General features: G+C 31.8%; 1 protein-coding gene across 5 annotated transcripts in view; it reads left to right on the top strand.

Moving 5' to 3' along the window:
* LOC129946247 (cell adhesion molecule Dscam2) overlaps positions 1–21,741 on the top strand; it is a 209,739-nt gene that overhangs the window by 61,080 nt on the left and 126,918 nt on the right. For all 5 annotated transcript variants that reach the window (XM_056056371.1, XM_056056373.1, XM_056056372.1 and 2 more), the window contains exons 3-5: positions 10,860–10,981; positions 11,181–11,302; positions 19,789–19,847. In XM_056056371.1, coding sequence (XP_055912346.1) covers positions 10,860–10,981; positions 11,181–11,302; positions 19,789–19,847 — 303 coding nt within the window. The remainder of the gene's footprint in view (positions 1–10,859; positions 10,982–11,180; positions 11,303–19,788; positions 19,848–21,741) is intronic.

The following is a 21,741-nucleotide window of genomic DNA, read 5'->3' as shown; positions in this document are numbered from 1 at the left end:
CACACACGTATGCCTACTCTTCGCGAATCGAGGACATTAGATGCACGTGTGTAACTCCCCCTCTCCAAACAGTCGATTGTTGAGTGGTTTGAAAAAATACAAAAAAGGCTCGGCTCAAGTCCTTACATATTGAGCACAGAAGTACAGAAGCATAGAAACAGAGATAGGGCCGTTCGCGTTGTCGTCGTTCAAGTGCATATTTGCAGCTATACGCCTAAATGAAAGTGTTGTGCACTTTTTAATGTTTAATTAATATATATGTGCATATTTTTCTGTTTTGTTCTACGAGTATTAATCTTCATACAAAAAGAATACACGCCTATTCACACATGCAATGGTCGATTGGTGCACGAACGGCGGCTCCGGTGCTCTCAATAAAGGATCGGATCTGGAAGCAATGCCGTATTGCATGTGTTGCCTTAATTGGTGATTCAAACGGATATAGCGAAAAAGGTGGCAATCAGTGTTCTGCGATAGCCTAATGGTTTAAGTTCCCGTAAATAAAGAAGATAATTGGATGAATTCGGTTTTTCCCATTTTCCATTTTGCTTTTTGCTTTCTCTGTTTTCTGGATAAAGCTTAATTGAAAATGTCAGTTTGTTAACGAAAAAATGCCATTCAACATTTTTATATTATATAAATCTCCTACACGCAATCTTGACATAAAATGGGTTTTTTGGTTAAAAAATATATAAGCTTCAATGAAAATCCTTGTTTGCAAATTATACAAAAAAAAACCCTTGTCAAACTGTATGTCTGATGATAATTAAGAATTTTTTGTCAAGTTGTTGGGCTTAGGTTATTTTTTCCTTTTATTTTAGTCGAATCATAGGGCAAACAATATATCTTTTTATATATTTAGGTAAAAAGACCTACTTAGACAGGAAACACAATAAATTCTTCAATGACAAATTATAAGTAGGATCTTTTGGTATACATGTGTATTTGTAAGTGGGTATTAAGTTATAAATTTTCTTTACTGATTTTTGTTTAGGTTGACATCTTGATTAATTATAAAATAAAAAATTGACTTTATTTTATGTTAAATTAGCTCTACATCCATTAGCCGACAAATCGTAAGACATTGTAAAACAAAACAATGCCGCTGTTTGAGAGAGTGTGCAGGAGTATCCTTGCAGTACATTTCTATTAGTTGTATTTTTGTTGAAGGCTTTAGCTTGACAATGCACCCTTAAAGAATTTTACTGACTCATAAGCTGAAGCCAATAGATCGACGACACAGCTCAGGAGTTCGAAACTAACTACACTTTTCTTCACTTCTCACAAAAAATTAAATGTTTGAATCATTTGAAACAAAAAGAAATTGTACTTCCAAGTGCCTAAGTTTTGGATTTCAGCTCCAAAGTTTTTTTTTTGAAACTTTTGTACCAGTCATCTCAAGAAAACCACCGAGAAAAACAAATGTGTTGGTTTTCTTTTCTAGTTCAAGAAATTTTTTTTTGAATTAACTTCTGTACAAACTGGATAAGCTGTTTCTTCAGCTTTAATTACTAATTTTTTAAACCTCAATACGATTCAAAATATATAAATAAATCATTGGTTTTCTTTTTCTATTAAAAACTTCCTGAAAATTTGCATTTTTATCTAACATCTTACTAAGAAGTATTGATGAATCTATAGCAAGAAAAATTGTGGAATTTGGGACTATTGTAATCCACTTGAGATTCAAGTGCATCAAATCTTAAATGCATCCTGCAGAGTTCAGTATTTGGTTTAAATAACGCGTTTTTAATTGCGACGTAATGGAACTACAATGGCAAGTATTGCATTCTACAAACACTTCTAACTGGAGATTTTAATCAAACATGACATTAAGATGGTAGACAAGTCGAAAAAAGTGGGTCCGCTGATTCCTGCCGTCTATACTCGCTTCTACAGCCCTAACCATTGGGTCAAAATTTAAGTGTTTAGCCGATTTGCATACGTTTTTTAACTAAAATCGAAAATTTGAATTTTCATAAAATCAAACTCATAGGTTTTTTTAATTTTTTCTTGGCTACTGAAAATATTTTTGTATTGCTCCAGAAAAGTATTCCCTAAGAACTGTTATTTCATATTTTTTTCTGCTCAAGTTCTAGTATTTTTTTTAATAATATTTTATGATCGAAAATGTAAAATTTTAAAGTTTACTTTTTAATAAAAAAAATATTAAACATTTTTTTTAGAAATTCGATATCTCAAAATTTTTTTTATGAAATTAAAGTTCAAAACCTATTGATAAGCTTCAAACAATTGCATACTAAAAATATGTTTTAACTAAAACAGAACAATTTTATAAATGAAAACTAAATTTAAATAAGAGCTCTAGCGGGTTTGAAATAGAAATTTTGTAAATTAAGATTTTTTTAAAAAATCAAGTGAAATTTACATTTTTAAAAACGAGCTTTTTGTAATGATAACTATCGAAGGTGGTAGTAATGTCAAATAGAAGAAGTCATTGTACAATTCAAACCTGTTAAACTTATTCTCCTTGAGTTTTCTTAGGACGTAAGCTTACATAGGCAGGCTTACTTTGATAAAGATCTTCATTTATACGCTCTGAATCTCCTTAAAAATGTCGTTCTTGCTTTATTTGACTTTAATCTTTCTAAAAAGTGTTCCTAATTTAAAAGAAAGCAAAGCAAGAAATTACTCGAAAGCTATAACTGGATTTGTGGCTATACATAGCTCTTCACAAAACAATTGATAAGATTTTTACGGCAGTACGTCTGTACATACGGAAGTTTGGGAAGTTATTTCGTCTTCCATAGCTCAAGAACCAGTGAAAATAACGACTTCAAATACATTTTCTTATATGGATAATAATGCAGAAAGATGTAGAAATGGCTGGCAGGGCCGGATTTAGAGGTCCAGAGACCTCGGTCAATAAAGTAGCAGAGCCCCTTTCGCCCAAATTATTTTCAAAATAAAGTAAACCATTTTTTTCACTCTATTTTTTCAATAAATAATTTATTGTGAAACCAAGTAGATTCCTTAGTATTAAACAAAAACAAATAAATATAAACGAATTTTAGGGTAAACGAACGGAACCTTTCGAGCTATTTGCGCCGAAAAATCGTTGATGATTTCGTTGAAATCCAGTTTTCAGAGTAAATCGCTTTAAATTTTCAGGAGAGAAAGTTTCGGTAAACGGTTTTGTCCCATTGAAGCCTATTTTTTATATTTTTCATTTTTGGAAATGAGCGTCTCCAGTGCAATTTGTTACCATCAAAACCATATACATTCTCAACGCAATTTTGATGTTTGGGAATGTAGCTCTGAAATTTTGATTCTCGATAATTTGGAGGTAAAATAGTTCCGGCGATTGATCTGTTCCATAGTCCATTTCTTTTTTGTATGAGTCAATCAAAGATAGAAATTAGACAAACTCATTAGCAAGACTAGGCTCTAAATCATCTGGATACACTTTCACCAATGCCTCTGCGGCAGTGTACAAATTTTTAGCGCCCATCTTCTCGTCAATCACTGGGATGAAGGGGGATACTTTGTATTTTTCCTTGGCTGACAGATTAAGGACTTGTGCTTCTTCCTAATCGAGCGGATTCAACCTCACAATTCTCGTTCTGGTGCGGGTTTGTGATTTTACATATTCATCAATATGGGATATTTTTTTTAACAAAGTAACGTAAAAAAGGTGAAAAATTTGGTTAACCTAAAATATCTCATGAACCAAATTTTGTATTATATATTGATACGTGACATTAAACCAGTACACTTTTGTAAAACAGTCCAATTAACGGTTTTTTATAAATCAAGCAACTTAAAAAAAAATAAATGTCACCTTGAATAATTTACGAACAAAAGATGATTAACCCTCTAAAATAATTGTATGCAACAAAGAATAAGGTTTTTGACATGAGGTAAAATTTTGAGAAAAATCGAAGTGGCAGTTTTTGTAAAAAAAATAAAAACCTAAAAAAAACAATAATTTTTATAACATGGCAAAAATTGATTTTCGATTAAAAAACATTACTTAAACTTGGTAAAAATTTACTTTTGACTTAAATATCTTTTCAAATCTAAAACTATATTCAAACTAATTTTATCTGACAGAAATTATTGTTTTCATCATTTAGTAATTTTTTTTATAAAAATCCAACAGTCCGTATTTTCGTTATAATACGTAAAAGCTACTAAAATTGGTAAAAATTGGTTTTTGACTAAAAATCTTGTAACAAATAGACTTTCAAATCAAATTATTTTATCATATGCAAAAAAATTGTTAGTAATTTTAAATTTTATAAGAATAATTTAACTGACAACTTTTTTAACAACACAAATATTAACGAACCTTTTAAGTAAAGACAAATCAGAAGACGTGATGTAAAGTTATCAATGTGGGTCGCATTCCAAACTCTTTTTCAATTTGTTCTTGGAGACTTTTTAAGTTATGTAAAAATTATCTGAAAAGAAAAAGAGTTTCAAAGTTTAAAAATTATAACATCAGGGAAAACACGATTACTTGAATTTTTAAATGACTGTCGAGGTGTTTTTTTTTTTCTTAAAATAGTCTAACTCTTTATAATACTTTTCAAAATAAAATATAAATGACGTCTGTATGTCAATGTGCTCTTATTTTAAAGGTCTGCAAAGTTTGATTTTAGTCTTAACAAGGGTTGGAAGCCTTAAACTTTTCCAGGCGTATCCCCTTTAATTTTTTAAATAATTTGCCCATGATTTGTTTACTTCTTCTTTATTCAATAGCTTAACAACGTCAGTCGGGTCAACTAGCTTATATGTAAATAAACATGCAAAAATTAGTTAGATGTATACTTTTTTCGAATGAAAAGATACATTACAAAACTATTGGTATTGGGATAATTTAGAAAAATATCTAAAAACACTCTTACATTTATTTTGAAACTATTAAAGTTTATATTGGTCAAAAATTCTATTTTCAGAAATGCGCTATAGAAAAACATGTGGAGAATAGTTATTTACAGAAAAAACACATGCATTCAAACATTTTGGAAAATTAAAGCTTCGGATCTTAGCAACAAGAACTAAAATAATCAATATGTAATGTAATTTACATATTGCTTAACTGCTATACAATGTTAAGATACACAGTTTTTTTCTTAAGGCCAGAAATACACAAAGAATATGAAATACCGTGTTTTACTACTCTGTTATATAGTTTTCGAAAGGATTTTTTTGAGTTGTTAATTTTTTAAGGCTTGATTGAAATTTGTCTCTATTCAATTAAAAAATGCATTTTCATAGAATTTTCCATTACAAAACGAGCATGATACTCACTTCTTTGACTTTTCATTCAAGTTTTTCTGTTGATTAAACTTTGAAAAAAAAACCGTTCAAACACATCTGAAACAGTCTCCAATTTTTTACCGAAATTTCTTAAAGGATAGAAATAAATTAAATAAAAAACTACCATCTGACTACAAAAGCAAACATTTTATAAGTATTAATAAACCTATACAAATTAGAAAATCACATCTCAGGGTCGAATTTCATGTCGACTCATAAATCATTACGTGTTGAATTAGAAACCGGAATAAGTTCAAACAAGCTAGAAGGACATGTAATCGAACCAAATTTTTGCATGATCAGAAATTAAGGCAAAAAATACTACAATGTCCCAAAGGTAGTAAAAATTTCTGGTCATTTGTAAAAAACATAGGAAAGACCAAGTCATCCTCGGTTCCAACGCTCGTCCACAATGACACTCCCTATGTTATCTCGATTGATAAAGCCAATTTGCTTGCAGCACATTTGCTCTTAATTGTACGCTACCGGAAAGTGTCATGAGTCCTCCTGTTCTTGAGAGCGTAAATGATTCTATGGGACGAATCTTCTTTCGCAATCGTGCAGTCGCAAGAGAACTGAAAGACCTTGATATACACAAATCCGCTGGCCCGGAACGTATCTCCCCAATTGTTCTGAAGAGGTGTTCTTCATCGCTGGCAAAATCACTGCGTAAACTTTTCCATCTTTCCTACTCTACTGGTCTCTTTTCGAGTGGATGGAAAATAGCATTTGTCCAGCCCTAAAAGAGGCGAATCCTCCTCTCCCTCTAACTATCGTCCCTTCTTTCTAAGGTCATGGAAACGCTGATTAATTATCAGCTCAAGAAAAATATCTCGAAGACCGGAAGCTTCTTAATGACCGACAGTATGGTTTTCGTAGCAATAGTTCCACTGGTGATCTTACGGTTTATCTCTTTGCGAACAGTGGAACAAATCTTCACATCGTTTTGGAGGAAGTTAGATTATTGCACTTGATATTTCAATAGCATTTAATAGAGTTTGGCACCAAGCTCTCTTATCGAAAATGCGTGCTTTTGGTATTGATGAATCTTTTCTTCGTTGGATTAGAAATTACCCTTCTAACCGTTTAATACAAGTTGTATTAGATGGTTTCAAGTCTGAAATTGATAAAATAAATGCTGGTGTTCCCCAGGGCTACGTTTTGTCTCCCAGACTCTTTTTTCTATTCATAAATGATCTTATGACTGCCACTTCTAATCCAGTAACCTGTCTCACCTACGACAGTACGGTCAGTTTCTCATACTCGTTTCTAGATTCACATCCTTGTCCTTCCGATGTGGAACTTAAACGACAGCGTATGATAGGCTTATTAAATTCTGATCTTGACAGCATTGTACAATAGGGAATCAAAAACCATTTAGAATTTAATGCTTCGAAAACTCAATCCTGTCATTAAAGCGTAACGTACCTCCGATGCCACTATCTAAGAGTGGCGCTTGCACCCAAGAAACTAATCAACGGCCAGTACTTGGTATGTGTATCACAGATCACCTTTTATGGATTTCATATTGCCATAAATGCTGCCAGGTGCTTAGGATTTCTCCGACGGTGCAAGCAATTTTTCAGCCCTTCTGATCTGGCTGTAATTTACAAAGCCTTCATCCGTCTAAAGTTTGAATATAATTCGCAAATATGGGCAGGTGGCCCCAAAACAAGTTTAAATCTCTTAGATAGAATACAAAAAAGGGCTTTAAAAATGATAGGCGATAGAACTATAATCGAAACATTTACATCGCTAGAACACCGCCGCAATGTTTCATGCCTTTCGATGTTTTATCGATATTTTTACAAACAATGTTCTGTTGAACTAGCCAGTTGCATTCCACCCCTTAAACGATTCAGCCGTAATACTCGCACTTCCAGGAATGCTTTTCAGTTTACCCTTGAGCTCAATTTCGGGCGTACTGTCAAGTATAGAGATTCTTTCTTTCTTAAATCGCACATCGAGAATGTGGAATGCTTTAGCCAACTCTGTTTCTAATTTTGATGTGCAGCACTTTAAGACGAATGTGCACCGGTATCTCCTTCTACATATTTCCCTATTTTCCTAATACTCGCACTGTGTTTAAATATAAACATATAAAGGGTACTAATAACCCCTTGAGTGCCCGTAAATTATATAAAAAAAAGAGCCTGGGATGCGACCCACACTAATAACATCCCATCCCGTCTGTCGATTTGTCTTGCTTAAAAGTTTGTCTATATCCATTTTTACCAAATTTGCCCACTATTTTTTGTAGATTTTATTTCTTATGAAAAAAACGGACTGTTGGATTTTTATATAAAAATTACTGAATATTGAAAACAATATTTTCTCTGAAATAAAATAAGTTTGAAGACAATATTTTTAATTTTTGAAAAGCTATTTGAGCCGAAAGTAAATTTTTACCAAGTTTTAGTAGGTATTGTTTTTTTTAGAGTTTTATTTTTTGTAAAAAAACTGTCAATTTGAATTTTTTAAAAATTTTACCAAATGTTGAAGAAAATATTTCTTATAAGATAAAATTAGTTTGAAGCCAATATTTAAAATGTTTGAAGAGATATTTGGGTCGAAAATCAATTTTTACCAACTTTTATACATTTTTTTCAGGTTTTTATTTTTTTGTAAAAAAACTGTCGATTCGATTTTTCTCAAAATTTGTCCTAATGTTGAAAACAATATTTCTTATAAGAATAAATTAGATAGAACCTATGTATTATCTCAAAGTTTTTAAAAGATATTTGAGTCGAAAATCATTTTTTACGAACTTTTGTTAATTTTTTTTTCGGTTTTTAATTTTTTGTACAAAAACTGTTAATTCAATTTTTTTCAAACTTTAACTGACAACAAGATGTTTTGAAAGATAAAATTAAATTAAAGCCAATATCTCAAAGTTTTGAAAAGATATTTGAGTCGAAAATCAATTTTTACCAACCTTTATACATTTTTTTTAGGTTTTTATTTTTTGTAAAAAAACTGTCAATTAGATTTTTCTCAAAATTTTATCAGATGTCAAAAACATTATTCTTTGTTGCACAAAATTGTTTTAGAGATGAAATCATATTTCAGTCGTAAAATTTTGGAGGTGACAAATTTTTTTTTCAGTTTTATTGATTTATAAAAAAACCGTTACATTGATTTTTTTCAAAAAATATACTTGTTTGGCATCACGTTACAATATATTATATACAATTTAATTCAAGTCTCTAGCGTTTTTGGTTCGTAAGATATTTAAGGTTAACCAAAATTTTCACCTTTTTTTAAAACTGCTATGGTAAAAAAACCACCCACGCAATTTTCTTGAGAGCCCTTTTTTGCATTTTGCTGCCTTATTATCTGTATTACAAAATTTATTTGAAGTCGTTATCTCTTCTGGTTCTTGAGCTATGGACGACGAAAAAAACGTCGCGAACGTACAAACGTACGAACAAACGTACACACGCACGCACAGACATCTTTCTAAAAATCTTTTATTTCGACTCTTGAAACGTCGAGAAATGTCAAAATTTTCAATTTGACAAATCGGACCCATTACAATAACTTCCTATGGGAAATTAAAAAACATAAATACGAACTTAAGAAAAAAACCTAAAACCAAAAGTCGTCTTAATGAAAAGAGACACTAAAAGCTCCCACCTTATTCTAGATTCCAAAGATTTTGAATTCGTCAAGAAAGAACTTCTGCTTCATTAATCCCTTTTTAAGGAATACCCCATTTTAACTAAATGCAAGATTACTATTTTTTGATCGTTTCCCTTCAAGTGCATACTTTAGCTTTTTATCTATGCATAAAACTATTCTATAAACTTTGTCAATATTCATTTGGGGTCATTACTCATTTTCATTACAAACAAACAAAACCAAATGATGATAAATAGAAACACTATAAAGTTACGAGCTTAATATATAAAAATCTCATACCAAATCCTTCATCAAAACCATCCCCACATCATCAGTAATAAATTCTTTGAAGAGTCCTTTTCATTATTTGCGCGTGAACTTCTTGACTTGAGGGAATTTAACTTCTGCTGAATCGAACAAAGTTGAAACAAACATACAGCAAGAATATACTTTACATGTATGTAGACTTTAGTTTACTCTTACAAATATCTCAATCCATTTCCATATTAAGCACAAACCGCATCGCAACTTGTGTCATTTACCCCTAAAAATGTTTCCTTCATGAATATTATAATGAAATCCTTGAATACGGAATGAAAAGTTCCTTAATTTTTTTTTCTGCGCGACGCATTGCGATAACAGAAAACTCATTTCTTCTTATTCACAAAATTTCTTCACAACGCAAAACCAACTTACTACGAGTATAAGTAATATGAAGAAATGTCCTTATTATACTACATCCTCGCCTCTTTAGAGGATATATATCTTATTTTAAGTCTCAAGTGAAATGATGGAATATGAATGAATACTTTATTACCCCAAAGTCAACTTTTCCACAAAAGAGAACCAAAGACACACACACACGTGCGACATCCCATCGCATATCCTGCATCGTTGCTCCAATTGATGTAAAACAACAAAATTAACGTGCGGGTGATCTGTTTCAAAGGATACACACCACTGTTCCAAATGTATGTGAATTGTGAGTATAATATGCATATATTTATACTTAAACATTATCAGGACGAAAGACAACCAAAAGAACAAACAAACAGAAATTGAATTTTTCCCATTCGTATACAATCTCAAAATTCCCTTATCCCAATGAAGGATATCTCGCCGGGATCATCTAATCGGGAAAGAAATAAAACACACAAAACTTTTATCATGTCAACAAAATGTCTCAATAAAAATCCTTGCGTTACGTTGATGTCCTTGTTCCTTCTTCGACTTTGTTTTCGTCTTCTTGTTAATCTGCTTCTTTTCTTTTCTTAACTCCTTTCGACTCGATTGATTTCAATGAAAATTGAGTTAACTTCAGAACAAAGGACCTTAAACAACAACAAGAACAACAATAACCTTCTAGCCCCCAGGGTGTCTGACATGGCATTGGGGATGCGGGAGTACGACGAAAGCGGTAGAAGAGCGAGTATAAACGGTTTTATTTGTTTTAAGCTAAAGCACCGAGTAAAAGTATATCCGCCCCCCATAAAAGGACGATTATATCATCAGTCGTTGTAGTCGTTGCTAAAACAAAAACAAGAAACATTTTTTGAGACGTTTAAGGATAATGAAAAACCCATTGAATTTCATTTGCATTTATAAAATCGGGTATATTATAAGCAGAGGCCTCCTCTTTCATATCTTCGTCCTAGTCGTCGTTGTCGTCGTCGGTGTCGTCACCGTTGTTTTTGAGAAAAGTTTAAGTTAGGTTAAGGAAAAACAAGCTATATACGAATTTATTTTAATATTAAAAAAATAAGGAAGCCCTCAAGGGCGGTATTGACTTTGTTTCATCATCATCATTTATATATCTCATCTTGATCCTAATCCTTAAAAACCTTCAAAGTTGTGTTGTTGTTGTGTTTTTTTTGTCTTATTTTTATTTAATGAAATATTTTTTTTTATTTTTGTTTTCTCTTTTTTTTCATGTAACCATCACCATGTCATAGCCTTTAATGGACTTGACCTTCAGGGACCAATATTTCTGCATGAACCGCCGCATAAAATTGAGTTTTCAAACAATTCAGGAGGTCTGATAGAATGCTCGGGTCACGGAAGTCCACAGCCGGAGGTAAGTGATGCTGACGAACGATTAAGGATACATTTTGATAAGGGACTGTTTCTATTATAGTCCCTATTTTTATTAACATTTTTATTTATTTTTTGATAAGATAGAACAAAAAAGAGTTATTTTAGTTTTATCTTTGTCTGTTTACTTATGGGCCATTAAAATACTTATTTATTTTTTTTACATTTATTTTCTTTTTTAGATCGAATGGACACCAATACCACCGCAACAGGATTTAGTTTTCACTTTATCAAATGGCAGCCTTATGTTTTATCCATTTACAGCGGAAAAATATCGACACGAATTACATTCAACAGTTTATAGGTAAGAAGATAGAAATTTAATGGGGTTGTTTTTTTTGTTACTATCTGTACGATGAAGACCGACTCACTATTCTATTTCAATATTATTTGATGAAGTTTTATGGCAGTCAAACTTGGGGGCATTGGAAATGGTAACAAGATTCGCTGCATAGTAAAAAATAGCTATTTAGGACATTTTTGACTGACAGTAGAATAAAAGTTCTCATTAACCATTTTTTCGCATTTTTCAGGAAGATTCTTGTGGAGTGATATTTGTAGATTCGTTTTGTGTTTTGACAGATTATTATATCCTCGTATCGATTCAAGGTATTTGCTGAAGGGCAGATAAAAAATATGGCAGTGTATGTACGTTTATGTATTTGATTTCAGGCCGGAATTGGGTGTCCACATTTTTCAAAATATACCTATTAATTCAATTTTGAAAATATTTGATTTCTGAAACTTTTTAGAACGAATGATTATATAATCATGAGGTTATAATCATTTGCATGCCATTGAAAAACATGCATTGGTTTTCATCATTGAAACCAATCATAGGAATTTTTTTGACAAGTTGGTTAAAGTTTTCATTGAAAACTTCTGTCATTGAATACATATTTTCTGTTGGAATTAAGCAATTCCTGATTGGAATCAACAATTTAAGGTAAGGGTTCATCATTTAAATAAAATCTGAAAGGTGGTAATACAAAGAAAATGGAAACGATTCTGAAATGTGAAATCAACAATCAAAAGTTTATTGAAAATAATTTCATCAATGACAAATTTAAGCGGACTATAGGAAAAGTTTTGGGTTAAAGCACGCATTTCGATGTTTCGATGTTAAACCTCGAAACAAAATATTCAATGATGAAATGCAATGATAACTTTAAGTTTATTAAAAACTTTGAGTTCTAACGAATTAAACGCTATAGCTCAAATTGTCAAGACTATGGTATAGCGAAATATGTCTAAACTTTAATACAAAACTTTTTCGAATTGAAAATGTTTACATTTCTTGACGTTTTAAGGTCCCTGGAATCTAAATCAAAGATTTATAGAGAAAGATGTGTGTATTAGTGTGTAGTTATTTCGGGAAACCATTTTTCGTCATCCATATTTTTGCTTGGCCCAAAATATCTCAAACACTAATAACGCTAGCGACTTCAGTTAAAGTTTATATCCTAAAAATTGTCGCGGTACCAAACTAATATAATTTTGAAAAAAAAAAATGAATCAATCATTTTTTTTATAACTCAAAAATTCTGTCAAAATATTTGACCCTCATATTTTTTATGAGCAACAAATGATGTCATTGCCAAAATGATTGTATTCAACAAAAATCAACGTTTTTGACATCTGATAAAATATTGAGGATTTGGAAATGTTAAAGAAGAAGAATTCTGAACATTGGTTCAAAGTGCCCGTAATTAGTGCGTTAATGAGGGATACAGAAAAGGAAGACAGAGCGCAGATTTCGAGGGTTGGTGTTAAGATGAATATCACTCAGGAGTGCTGAACCGAGAGATCTATTAGCTTTATTTATAATTTGGTCAAAATGGGAATGGAAATTCAGGTGTTTTCACACATAATACCAAGATCTCTTATAGAATTGACTACTTTACCAAACAAAAACGATATTAAGACCATTAGTATGTCGTAGTTTTTTAATTTCAGACATCTTTAACAGATAAGACAAAGAAAAGAGGGACAAGGTGACTACCTTGTGGGTCTCCAGAAGTTGCATGTATAGGCTGGAGACTGAGTTACGAAAGAGGACTCTATAAGTTCTATTGGCAAGATAGGAGGAAAGCCTAGGGCTCTTAGTTTGAGATAAATTATCTTATGCGATATTTCATCAAAGGCTTTGCTGTAATCAATGTATACAACATCAACTTTATTACCATTCTCAAAGGCTGACTAAACTTTGGATATAAGTTCAATCAAGTTAGTCGTAGTGGATCTACCTTTAAGACACAAACGAGTCTATATTCGATCACTCCAATCAGGGAGTCAGTGAAATATTAAAATCTCAAATGGCCCTGATAAGAAGAACTTCCAATTCACTACCCATCTTGAGGGAGTACCCCAACCGACTAATGGCTGAGTGGGGTGGTACTTGCCCGCAACCTCGGAGGTTGGGTATTCGATTCCGTGTCTCGACAATTTTTTTTTCAGTTCATTAAGATCAGCCGGGAGATAATTCCAACTTAGTTCGAAAATATGCGAAGAACATGTTTACACACCGCAATAAAAATCATGAACCGGTCAATCGATTCTGGCTTTGCTTTTCTCCAACTACGGTTAATATATATCATTATGCGTTCAAATTGATGCCCTCTCAAAACAACAAACTCAGTGGAGAAGGTTTCAGTGAAGGTTTCAGTGCATCCGAGATTTCGAAAACTCATTTGGAATCAATAATGAGTTTAGTGCAACGGGGGAAAGTCACAAAACGCATCGATCAAGAACTAGCGACGCAAGAGGCTCAACAAATCGAGTATTGGCGAAAAATCCTGATAATTGTCGTTAGTACCATTAAATTCATTGCTGAAAGCGGATAAGCCTTTCGAGGTGACAATAAATTGTTGGCTCACCAAGAAATGGAAATTTCAGATAATTCTTTTTTCCGTTTATATTTATATGTGTTTGTTCAATACTGAAGGAATCTACTTGGTTTTACAGTAAATTATTTATTGTAAAACTCGAGTGAAAAAAATGGTTTACACTGTTTTGAAAATAATTTGGGGCGAGTGAGCCTCGGCTTCTTTACTGGCCCGAGGCCTCTGGATCTTTTAATCTGGCCCTGCATGTTCTTATTATATTAATGGACCATGTCAGGACATTTGATCTCTAGACATTGCACGGATCCTACTTGTTAACGTTTTACCTTACAAGAAGCAGGGTAAGGAGATGTACGGCTTTGTTGTCCATCAACTTGATAAAAGATATTCCTTCAAAGCAAGTAACATAGATATCGCCTCTCTTCATACTTTTATCATGTGTTAGAACTTGGCGTATTCTTACTGTGCAACATCCCTTTATACTGCATCATAGGTGAGTTGAAAAAATTGTTTAAATAAATTCATATCCAAGATCCACCAAATCTTGAGTTAGTTCAAGGACAACGGATGTTTCATGATATTGTGGCCTTTGAACTTTGATTGATTACTGGAAACATGAATTGAAATTATTCATTACTAATCTAATTTTGTACGCCCTTTCAAACGTTGGTGATGTCGTAAACGGTTGAAATTCATTGTCACAGAAGTGCAGGTTTTCTTCAAATCGTGATAGTGGCATTACCTTAGCTATGTAGGAAACACCAATGTCATGTTCAGTGGACCAGTAGCTTCTCCATGTGGGCAATACATGGTAAATCATGAATTAGTTCATTCCAATGAAAGCTGTTATTTCTTGGAGATCGGTAGTGAACACCAATCCATGTTGATGAGCATAACAAAGGCTCTTTTATTATTATTTCCTCAATTAATAATTTCAGGTTTGTTACTGTCTCATATAAATCTATATGTTACAGGTACTGTAACTCTTGAAAAATTTGTATCTTACAAAATTCATATTCGGTGTCAGCATAATTATACGCGCTATAAACATTCCTTTCAAACTTGAACTAGGGAACTGGATCACGAGGCGATGAATTGGTCGGGCAAGTTGATTAAGAGTCTGCAGAAGGGCTTAGATTTTGAGTACGCTCTGGCGGAGCAGGTGGCTCAACTATAGCTTCGTATACTCCAGCTGGCATGTCCGCTAATATAAATGACTGGTCTTCAGCCATTAGAAATTCCTCGACTTCGGAAGCTTTTTAACAATAACCAAAAATATACCGGAACGGGACACCGGTGTCCCATTTACGGCAAAGGGTTAAGCTTATTTTTTGGAAAAATTCAAGTTACAACTTCTCTTTTCAAAACACATAAACTACATACACAAAAAAAAACTGATAAGAAATGGTTTTCGACTCAAGTATTATTGGAACAGAGAGATAACCTCCATGTTATGAATTTAGTTCGAAAGTGAATTTAAATCACTTCTCAATTTCATGTGAATTGAAATTGCATGTTCTTCAATTCGATTGATTTTGAAAACTTCCAAATTGCTTCGAATTGTCAGAACTAAAGAATAATCCATTTTTATTTTGTTTCTGAAGTAAAATGTTCGATGTTTTAAAGATGGATGCAATATTATTGGCAATTTTAAGTGAAAAAAGGAAGAAGAATTCAAGAGAAAAAATAAGAAGACGAATTTTGCGAGACAAATCAAATGTACATATTGGATTTACCTGACACAATGTAAGTGTTGTGTGAAAATTATGTAGAATTGTTCTGATAAAGAAATTAATTTTAGATTAAGCAAATACACTTTTGTACATGTTCTAAGAGAAATAGAACCTTTTATTCATCGAATCCTTCAATTCAAAAACTTGCTGCAACTTCGATTCCTACCAGAAGGAAGCTATTAAAGATCAATTGACAGAAATAAAAAATGTGATTGGAATGCGGTGAAAAGATGGAACCAACCGAAATACAAAACATCCATTAGCATGTTCGAAAATCCAATTCACGATAACGAATTGTGAAACACCCAAATTCACTTTCGCAAAGCGTATCCACAATAAATGAAATGCAGAACATGCGCAATAGACTTAAAATTATTTGTTTATAACAAAATATTGTTATGTTTACTTTTTTAAAGCCTTCACACTTAAATTAAACATTATTTTTAGAATTAAGACAAATTGATCCGTTTTCAAATAAAAATTAATAAAGCAAACATTTTTACTTGCGACATATAGGAACTATATGGCAAGTTTTGCATTCGTGCAAAATTTCGAACTCGAGATTTTAATCAAACATGATATTACGATGGTAGAGAAGCTGAAAAAAGTGGGTCCCGCGATTCCGTCCCGTCGGTTTTGTCTGTCTGTCCACAACTGTCCAAACTTGGAAGTTAAGGTTTTGAGCAGATTCGCGTTAGGCGTTTTTTCATTTTTTTTTTAAGATCGAAACTAACAGTGGCCACCATACAATTTTTTTGGTCAAAAAACGAAAATTTGAATTTTCTCAAAAACACACCAATAGATTTTCTTTAAATTTTCTCTAAAATTTTATTTTTTAATTTGACTGCTTTTAATAAGAAAAACAAATTTTTGTATTGCTCAGAAAAGGTACCGCTCATAGAACCGTTATTTTGTTTTTTAATTTTCTCAGCAACTTATAAACCGATTTCAATAAATTTTTTTCTGAATGAGCTCTTATACTGCTTTAACAATATTTGATTATCAAAAGTGCAATTTTTTGTTATTTGGATGTTTAAAAAAATATTTAATTTCATTTTTTCAAAACTCGATATCTCAAAAACGGATCAACATTTTTTTACGAAATTCAAACGTATAGCGTATATTAACAATCTCTAAACAACTGCGTACCAAAAATATTTTTAGAACAAAATTTAAAAATTTTATATATAAAAAATTAATTTAAAAAAAAAACCGCTCTAACGATTTTCAAAAAAAAATTTTGAAAAATCAAATGTTTTTTTATTTATAAAATAGCATTTAAATTTTTGAAGACAAACTTATTTTTCGGACAAAATTTTGAATCTTAAAATAGTTCTTTTTTTTTAATATTTTAACTGTGCATGAGCCCGAAAGAGCACATTATTTTAACAAAATTGTAATTACATTCCTAGCTTTTATCTTAGTGCATTTGGCACATATTTATGTATTTTTATAACTAAAATTGTTGTAAATTTCAACGATATGGCCGCGCGTGTAGCGCAACTATATCGGATATGATATATTTAATCAACAATCTATTTTATAGTGTCTATCAAGAAGTAATATCTTGGTAACTTTGTATATGTGATTTTAAAATATTATTCTTTACGAATAAGGTAGTTTCACACATGATTTACTTTCCTTCGCCTATATAAACTTAGTATAAGTTAAAGAAACGGGCCAGAAAGGGTATATGTATTTTCTATTAGTATTACTTTTTCAACGTATACACATTGTACCTATTTATAAAGGTATTACGTACAACTTCTACAACTACTGCTTACGTGTCACTTTATAACTAAAATCCCAAACGCACAAAAGCCTGACTGTAAACAAACATGAATAGCAATTTCTTGTACCTGTTCGTACCTATGCTTGTTATTTTTTTAAACTTTAACAAAATAAATAAACTGAACGTAAAAACTTCATTTTAACGCTGAAAACCTATAGTAAAGAAGGAATGTAGTATAGTACCTTTTAGCTACCAATAACATTCCTTCATTATCATCACATACTTGTCCTTATCCATCTATCTGCATAAAGGTAAGCACACCAATGAACTATTCTTTATTCGTTTTAGACATCTACCTGCTACCTAACTACACAACCAATAGGCGATCGCTTTACAATTTAAAACATTCATGGTCTGCCTCTTTCTTATCTTATTTATTTTCCATCCTGGTTCTTCTAATATGAAATTACAATAAAGCTATCTAAAGGAAAAAAGCTTTTAAGGAACAAGTTGAATCTATATCGAACGCATCGTAGCTTTATACATAATAGAAACCATTTTTCATATACAATGATCGTACCGAAGTAAAAGCAGACTTATGAATGTAAATAAAAACAAATATCGGTAAAAGATCCTAAACAGCTGACGTAAGAATGCAAAAGTTTGTTTCATCCCCTTATTAGATACAATACTAAGCCATTTTGTTTTTTATATAAAGTGCATTGATATAAATAAAACAAAAACAAATTCATCAACCTTCATATGGAAGCTTTTTATGTGAAAATATATACAAGGATAGACTCAAGTAGAATGAAGGAAATTGTGTAGACTTTTTGGGTCGAAAATTAATTATTTCCCTTATTCTGCTGGCTGCTTATAGGAATGGAAATAATATTTTTCTCTCGCTCCCGCTGAATTTCTCCACTTTCGATACTAACGCCACGCCAACGACTCGGCATCTGGTCCTAAAAGTTTCTGCTCATGAGAGTACTATGGTTTTCATATACAAAGATTGTGCGGTTTTTTTTTGACAAATTAAAAGGCTTTTATATCTTTGAAGACAAACTTATTTTACAGGTATTTTTAAATCTTATATAAGTACTTTTTTAAACAGACTCTTAGCATACAGGAGCAAGTTCGTGCGACCCAGTCGTGCATTTTATTTCAATACAGAATTGAAACGAACTCGAAATCTGACTCAATTGAAAAGAAAATGTAATTCGTTAAAAAAATTGATTAAAATTTATTTTTTTTTGTATGTATACTTGTGCGTTTCAAAAATCTTTTCAAAAAACAAAAAAATTAATTTTCTTATTATTAACTTTTGTTTTTTTTTAGAACACAATTTCAAGGGTTCAATTAATTTTACTGTTGAAATATATTTTAAACTTACTTTTTTTTTTAAATTTCTGGATGCGAAATATTTTTATCTTTTTTTTTAATTTTGTATAAAGGAAAAAAAACTATATTTCGCATTAAATTTGTTTGTATTATAAAAGTGCCATCAAAAATGCAACTATACAAATCTGGATTCTCGCTGACTGGTTTTTTCTCAGAATTTGAACCCGTAAAAAACTAAGCTGGAAATAAAACAAAAAACTTCATAAATATTCTTGCTTTATTAAAATAAAAATATCGACATTTTTGGTAAACTTTTTGATGTATCAAACATATTTTTTTTTTTCGGAAAATAAATATCTGTTTTTTTGTTTTGGCTGAATGAAGCAAAATGCACACAACCAAGCAAAATAAAAAGTTCTCGGTAAGTGATGACGTCAATATCTCATCAAGAACTTTTAGAACTTGAACAGATCGAAAAACGTCAATGCAAATGTACGAGTACTTTAAAAGTCAACTTAGTGTATATGTTGGACTCTTACTGAACTGCATATTGTTATTTTTCTGCCTGACTCTTATTCCGAATACTAATGATTTTTTCATAAATTGTAACAATTTCGAAGATTTTTTGATTTAGTTCAATTGAAATTGTTGTGTTCGTTTAAAAGAAATCATCCATAAAAGTCGATTCTTTAAATGGAAGGTTCATGAAGAAACAATATAATTCTTAACATTTCAATGATCCTAAATTGTATGCCAAAAAACGAAGGGGTGGCCCACACAGATATAATTTTAAAAAGAAATTCTCTATGATAAGTCAAGTATTTCTGTTATCACGACGAACTTTAAGCAAAATGATTCACATTAAATTTCTCTCAACACAATTTTATGAACATTAAATCTCAATAAATTTAAACTTTTAATATAGACGCACAAAAGGACTGCACTAAGTTTATTTAAAAAATCAATTTAAGGGCTTTATAGATTTTTCTTATTAGTACATTTTCTGAGAATTCCAATAGACATGACTTTAAATACCAATGACAAGTCTGACGTTTACATTAAGACAGTTGCAAAATTATATTTAAATTTTGTTTTAAATAATTTGTAACACTTAAATCAAAATTGATATTTTTATTTTCAGATGTAAACTTCGTAATCTTGTCGGAACAGTGCTGAGCCGTGAAGTGCATATACGCGGTGGTAAGTTCATCGCATTCCTTTCGTTTAAAGTACTTCATTTCTGCACATGGATTTTTTCTCCAAACACAATAATTCCGCCTTTAAAAAACTACGCATTAAAAATATACATAAATATATATCCTACGAAAAACAAAATTTTAAAAACAACTAACATGAACTCAGGAATTCGTTGCTTTTATTTTCATAGCCGTATATTTTTTTGACTAAAAAATTTAACATCCTTTATCCTGGCAACCAAATGAAACCAAACCAACTGGTGCCTGATGTGATGGTCCAGAAAGTATGTCATCAGGGAATTCAATGAACTTTGTTTGAATGCTCGATTTGCTTAAAGTTTTAAATTACATCCGCACGGCTTCAATATGTGCTGCAATATCAACGAGAGAGATCCCAAATCCGGTAACAAAAAAAAAAAAAACGAAAAACAAAAAACAAAAATCCAAAATAAAAGCAAAATAAAGTACCCCAAAAACTGAAAAAAAACAAGCTCAAGTCCGAAACTTTTAATCACATCCATTTCCAAATACTCGTATATAGAGAAAAGGGAGTTTTTCCGCCGCCGCCGCGGTTGTTCCCGTCATATAAAAGTCTGGTCCGTCCCGTTTGTCCCGTCAGTTCAACCTCCAACCCAAAATCTCATACCAAAAACCAAAAGTTTAACTTCAGCTCCATTTAACATTCGCTCTTTCCAACATCAAATACCATCACCCCGAAAACCGCCTCGCGCTTACAAAATACGAAAATACGTACAAATGTGTGTATGTGTCCTGTCGATGACCTAACTACTATATACCCTCTTTTATATGGCGGGAAAGAAGTGGCGGTAAAATGGTCGATTATTTGTGCTGTGTCCTAAGTAAATATGGGCGTAAAATTAAGGAAAAGTTTAGTCATACGTGAAACAGGATATAATGGCGGCTGACATGGGAAACAACTTGCGGCTAAAGTCCTGTTTTTTTTTTTTGTTTAAGCCATAGATGACGGAGAAAAGCTGCTGCTCTGCTAGGATTCCGTTGCTATCAATAAAAAAAAAGTTAAACAGAAATAAACACCCACACACAATTAAATCCGCCGCTCAATTATTTTTCGTGTTGCTCCAATTTAAAAAAAAATGTGTTTGGTAAAATTAAAAAAAAATAAATTGTGAAATCCTGGAATTCGTCGTGTTAGAAACGAAATTTCCTTAGACCTGCTATCTTATTCACCAATTAAGAATGTTGAATATATTTGGACAGACTGATCCCTGATTAAAAATCCAGGAATAAAAAAAATTTGCTCGAAAAAAAGCCAAAGTTTAGTTTTAATTACGAGTTCTTGGAATGGAAGATTCAAAGTAATTTGCCAAAGAATAGATAAAGAAGCTGACAAGCTCTCAACCAAAATTTGTTCTACTCATTGTATTCGGTAGACCAAAGGGTGTCCCAAGAATAACGAACAATTTGAGTTAATCGCCATTTATATGATATTACTTGACAGCTGTTGGTTTTTGATATTTGAATAATTCCAAGAGATTTCTTAACTTAATAACACGGGTTATCCAATTTGCGGTACAAAAGTAAAGAATTCATCATCTGTCATACTAAGTTGTTTAACCAATTTTTCTTTGTCTGAAGAAATTTGAAAAAACTGGATTGGTAACAGATATTGTAAGGCCTGTGCAATGTGCGTTTTGTTTCGCTCGTACAACTGAAAATATCGCTGGTGTAAGTAAAACTGTTCCCAAAGACCCGAATGTGTCAATTCCTCGTCGATCTCAGAAATTAGGACGGTCTTACGGCATATTATGGCGTGTTTTGCATTCAGATTTAGGCGCCAGTTATAGCTGCCATTGGTTTTTATCATTGAAAACAAACATTGGAATTTTTTTGACGGGTCGTGTAACGCTATCATTAAA

Source organism: Eupeodes corollae, chromosome 2 (genome assembly GCF_945859685.1).
Source record: "Eupeodes corollae chromosome 2, idEupCoro1.1, whole genome shotgun sequence".
Lineage (NCBI taxonomy): Eukaryota > Metazoa > Arthropoda > Insecta > Diptera > Syrphidae > Eupeodes > Eupeodes corollae.
Note: the sequence above shows the minus strand (reverse complement) of the source record. Positions and strands in the feature narration are given on the sequence as shown.